The 3,111-nt window shown below is 24.7% G+C and overlaps 2 protein-coding genes across 2 annotated transcripts in view; one reads left to right on the forward strand and one right to left on the reverse strand.

Annotated features, from left to right (window-relative positions):
• Positions 1-645, reverse strand: part of LOC126900436 (U6 snRNA-associated Sm-like protein LSm2) — a 7,830-nt gene extending 7,185 nt beyond the window's left edge. The window contains exons 1-2 of the mRNA XM_050676148.1: positions 382-645; positions 197-314 (exon numbers count right to left, since the gene is read on the reverse strand). Coding sequence (XP_050532105.1) covers positions 197-314; positions 382-515 — 252 coding nt within the window. The 5' untranslated portion in view covers positions 516-645. The remainder of the gene's footprint in view (positions 1-196; positions 315-381) is intronic.
• Positions 646-764: 119 nt separating this feature from the next.
• Positions 765-3,111, forward strand: part of LOC126900421 (tyrosine-protein kinase hopscotch) — an 11,382-nt gene continuing 9,035 nt past the window's right edge. Inside the window, exons 1-3 of the mRNA XM_050676123.1 lie at positions 765-1,822; positions 1,958-2,208; positions 2,270-2,389. Coding sequence (XP_050532080.1) covers positions 1,067-1,822; positions 1,958-2,208; positions 2,270-2,389 — 1,127 coding nt within the window. The 5' untranslated portion in view covers positions 765-1,066. The remainder of the gene's footprint in view (positions 1,823-1,957; positions 2,209-2,269; positions 2,390-3,111) is intronic.

A 3,111-nucleotide genomic window follows, 5' to 3' on the forward strand; every position in this document is an offset into this window, starting at 1 on the left:
CACTATCTAAAGATTTGCATCGAAGCGTTTATTTTTGATAGTGATTTTAATCACTGTCAGATATCATTATACTTGATCCAACTATACCACGTCACAACTGTGCCGCGACCCCCCTGTGCTGGGTTTTTTTTTTTTTTGATAACTTAAAATTTAAAAAATTATTCTTAAATTTTATTTAGTAAAACACAATACTTACATTTGGAGGTAAATGGACATAACGTATTAGTCTTGATTTTAAGTAAAAGTTATCACAATAATACCTCTTATTGTTAGGATCAGTTAAGGTAACATCAGACATGGTTATATTCATATTACTGAAAATTAAACAGGTATTTCAATTTTTAAACATAATTATAAGACTATAAATATTTTTAAACATACTAATCAACATTTTTAACAAAACCGTGAACACATGTTTCATTTTGTAAATCAATAGTTGTATACTGATTTTCAACTGCTCTAACTAAGCAAACTAAGCTTTCTACAGACTTCATTTTGTTTCTACGAGACATCATGTTGTTTTTTAAGAAATTGAAAAAGATAATTATGATTTCGAATTATTAAAAAATTTAATTATATAAATAAAATTTTTATTTAAAATTTCATATTTATTATTAAATATTTATCACTTTAAATTAATTTTTTAACAGTTACTGAAAAAAATGATAAGAACTTGTACTGTATCATAGAGTAATTACTCTATGTACCGTATTTACAATAATATAATATTACCAACATTAAACCTCAGTTCTGTTATCTCTGTTAACTTCTGGTTTTGTCTATGTATGAATAAATTTATAATTATATTAAATATATCAATTTTTATTTACTAATTAAAATACGCCAGACAATATTGAATTCCCGTGTTCTTATCACAGGAACGACTTGTTGTTCCTAGTAACCGAGTGTACGTAATGTGCGTTTCTTGGCTGTAATGTCATGTTCAAGCTTACTACTGATAGAAATTTTATTGTTATAGAGACAATTCTAAGAAAAACATGTGTTCATAGTTTAATTAATTCTTTTTAACCTTTTTTCTTTTTCTTATAAACATTTTCAATTGACAATGGACTCATCAATATCTATAAAAGTTCACACAGCTATTCGGATATCACCTTATGAATTACCTGTGACTATTAATACTACTGTTGAAGATGTAACTATTGAAATTTCTAAATTATTAAATATTGGACCTGTTGCACGACACTTGTTTGCTTTAAGAATTCTTAACACTTCAAATGAAAACCTATGGCTTAGTCCATCACTTTTTATATTATATGCTAAATGTGAACATCATGTATATGAGTATAAATTACGATATAAAATGCTTGATATTAAACGTCTTAAATCAATTGATCGAAATGCTCATAATTTTTATTTTTATCAAGTGAAGTCAGATTTACTTAAAAGCAAAGTAACAGGGTTATGTTATAGTACATACAAGCGAGAATTGATTGGACTTGGTGTTGCTGATATGTATAGAGCAATATTGGAAGAAGACAAAACTAGAGAAAATGTAGAGCAGAATTACAAACAGTTTATGCCAAAGGAAGTAGTTAAACAACATATGTTTTTCTTAAAAAAACCTGTCCAAGAAACATTAAAAAAAATTATTAATAATAATAGTGTAGATGCTCATTATGTGGACATTATAAAAGATAGCTATTTAGAACAGTTTAACTCTATTGCTCCAGATTATTTAGAAGAAGAGTATATTGCATTATATAATGAAAATGGTAGTTCAGTTAATGTAACACTTAGAATAAATCCATTTTTTTCTAAAATGCCTGGGATAAGGATGTGTACTGAAAACAGGAAAGAGGTTTGTATGATTAACTTTTATGAACATAGAACCATCCAATTTTATTTATAATTAATTTAATAAAAATGTAATATAGAATATTTTAAAATAAATGTCAGTATAATATTTTTTATCGATATTACATTAACTTTTTAGTGGGTACACTTAGCATCAATTGTGGATTTGTGCTTTTTGTCAACTACTGATAATGGTACTGTGGAAATTTCTCGTAAAACTGGTATTCCAATACATTTAAAGTTTCCTGATACTAATACAATGTTTTCTTTTATAACATTACTGAATGGTTATTATCGTTTAATGGTAAACTGGAATTTTGATTTGTGTGCTTCTACAAATACTCCAACTTTAAGTAAACTTAAATCAATTCGTTGTCATGGACCAATCAGGTAAGTTAAAAAGCAATCACTTTACATTTAACCATAATTTAATGAAATTATTTATTTAAAGTATTTTGAAATCGGCTTCTATTTTAAAAAAGAAAACTACTAAAAAACATGGAAGTTTTATTCTGAGACAAAGTATGAAAAGTTATAATAATTATGTGATTGATGTTAGTGTGGACCATAGGTAAATATCTATATTTGTTTTTGTTTCATGCAGGGCTGGGAACTAAAATAATTAAGATTTTTGGCAATTTTTCTATATATTATAAATTAATTTATCTATATCAGTAATTTTTTTAATATATGTTGAAAGAATGATTGCAAAAACCTAAAATATTATAAGACTGTCTTTAAAATCCTAATTAAACTTAATAAGATCAATTTTAGATTTGTTTTAAGGTTTTAAGGCAATTTTTTTATTTATTTATATATATTTTAACGGGTAGGTACCCTTTAGTAATATTTATAATACAATAAGTATAAAGTTTACATGACAATTATGAGTCAACAACAAATAGGTAATAATGATAATAATAATAATATAGAATAAATTATGAATACAATAAAATGTGTTATCAATAATTAATAATTAAATAGTGTAAGACATAAATCAATTAAAAACAAATAATTAGTTTAATATTATATAATATTATGAATTTTGCAAACGAAATACAACAATTTTCAAAAATTTAATCTAATAATACATTTATCTTATAATAAGAACACAATATTTAATTTAGTACTAGATTTAAACCTATATATACATTTTGTTTGAAAAAATCTCGTGACATAAAAAAGCAATCTATGTGATCAGCTATAACGTTACATAATGAGAGGGCTCTAGGAAAAAAAGATGCGGAACTGTAGTTATTTTTATAAAATGGTATATGAAACAAATTCGATTTT

Source organism: Daktulosphaira vitifoliae, unplaced genomic scaffold (genome assembly GCF_025091365.1).
Source record: "Daktulosphaira vitifoliae isolate Bord-2020 unplaced genomic scaffold, ASM2509136v1 Scaffold_3, whole genome shotgun sequence".
In the NCBI taxonomy this organism is placed as follows: Eukaryota; Metazoa; Arthropoda; class Insecta; order Hemiptera; family Phylloxeridae; genus Daktulosphaira; species Daktulosphaira vitifoliae.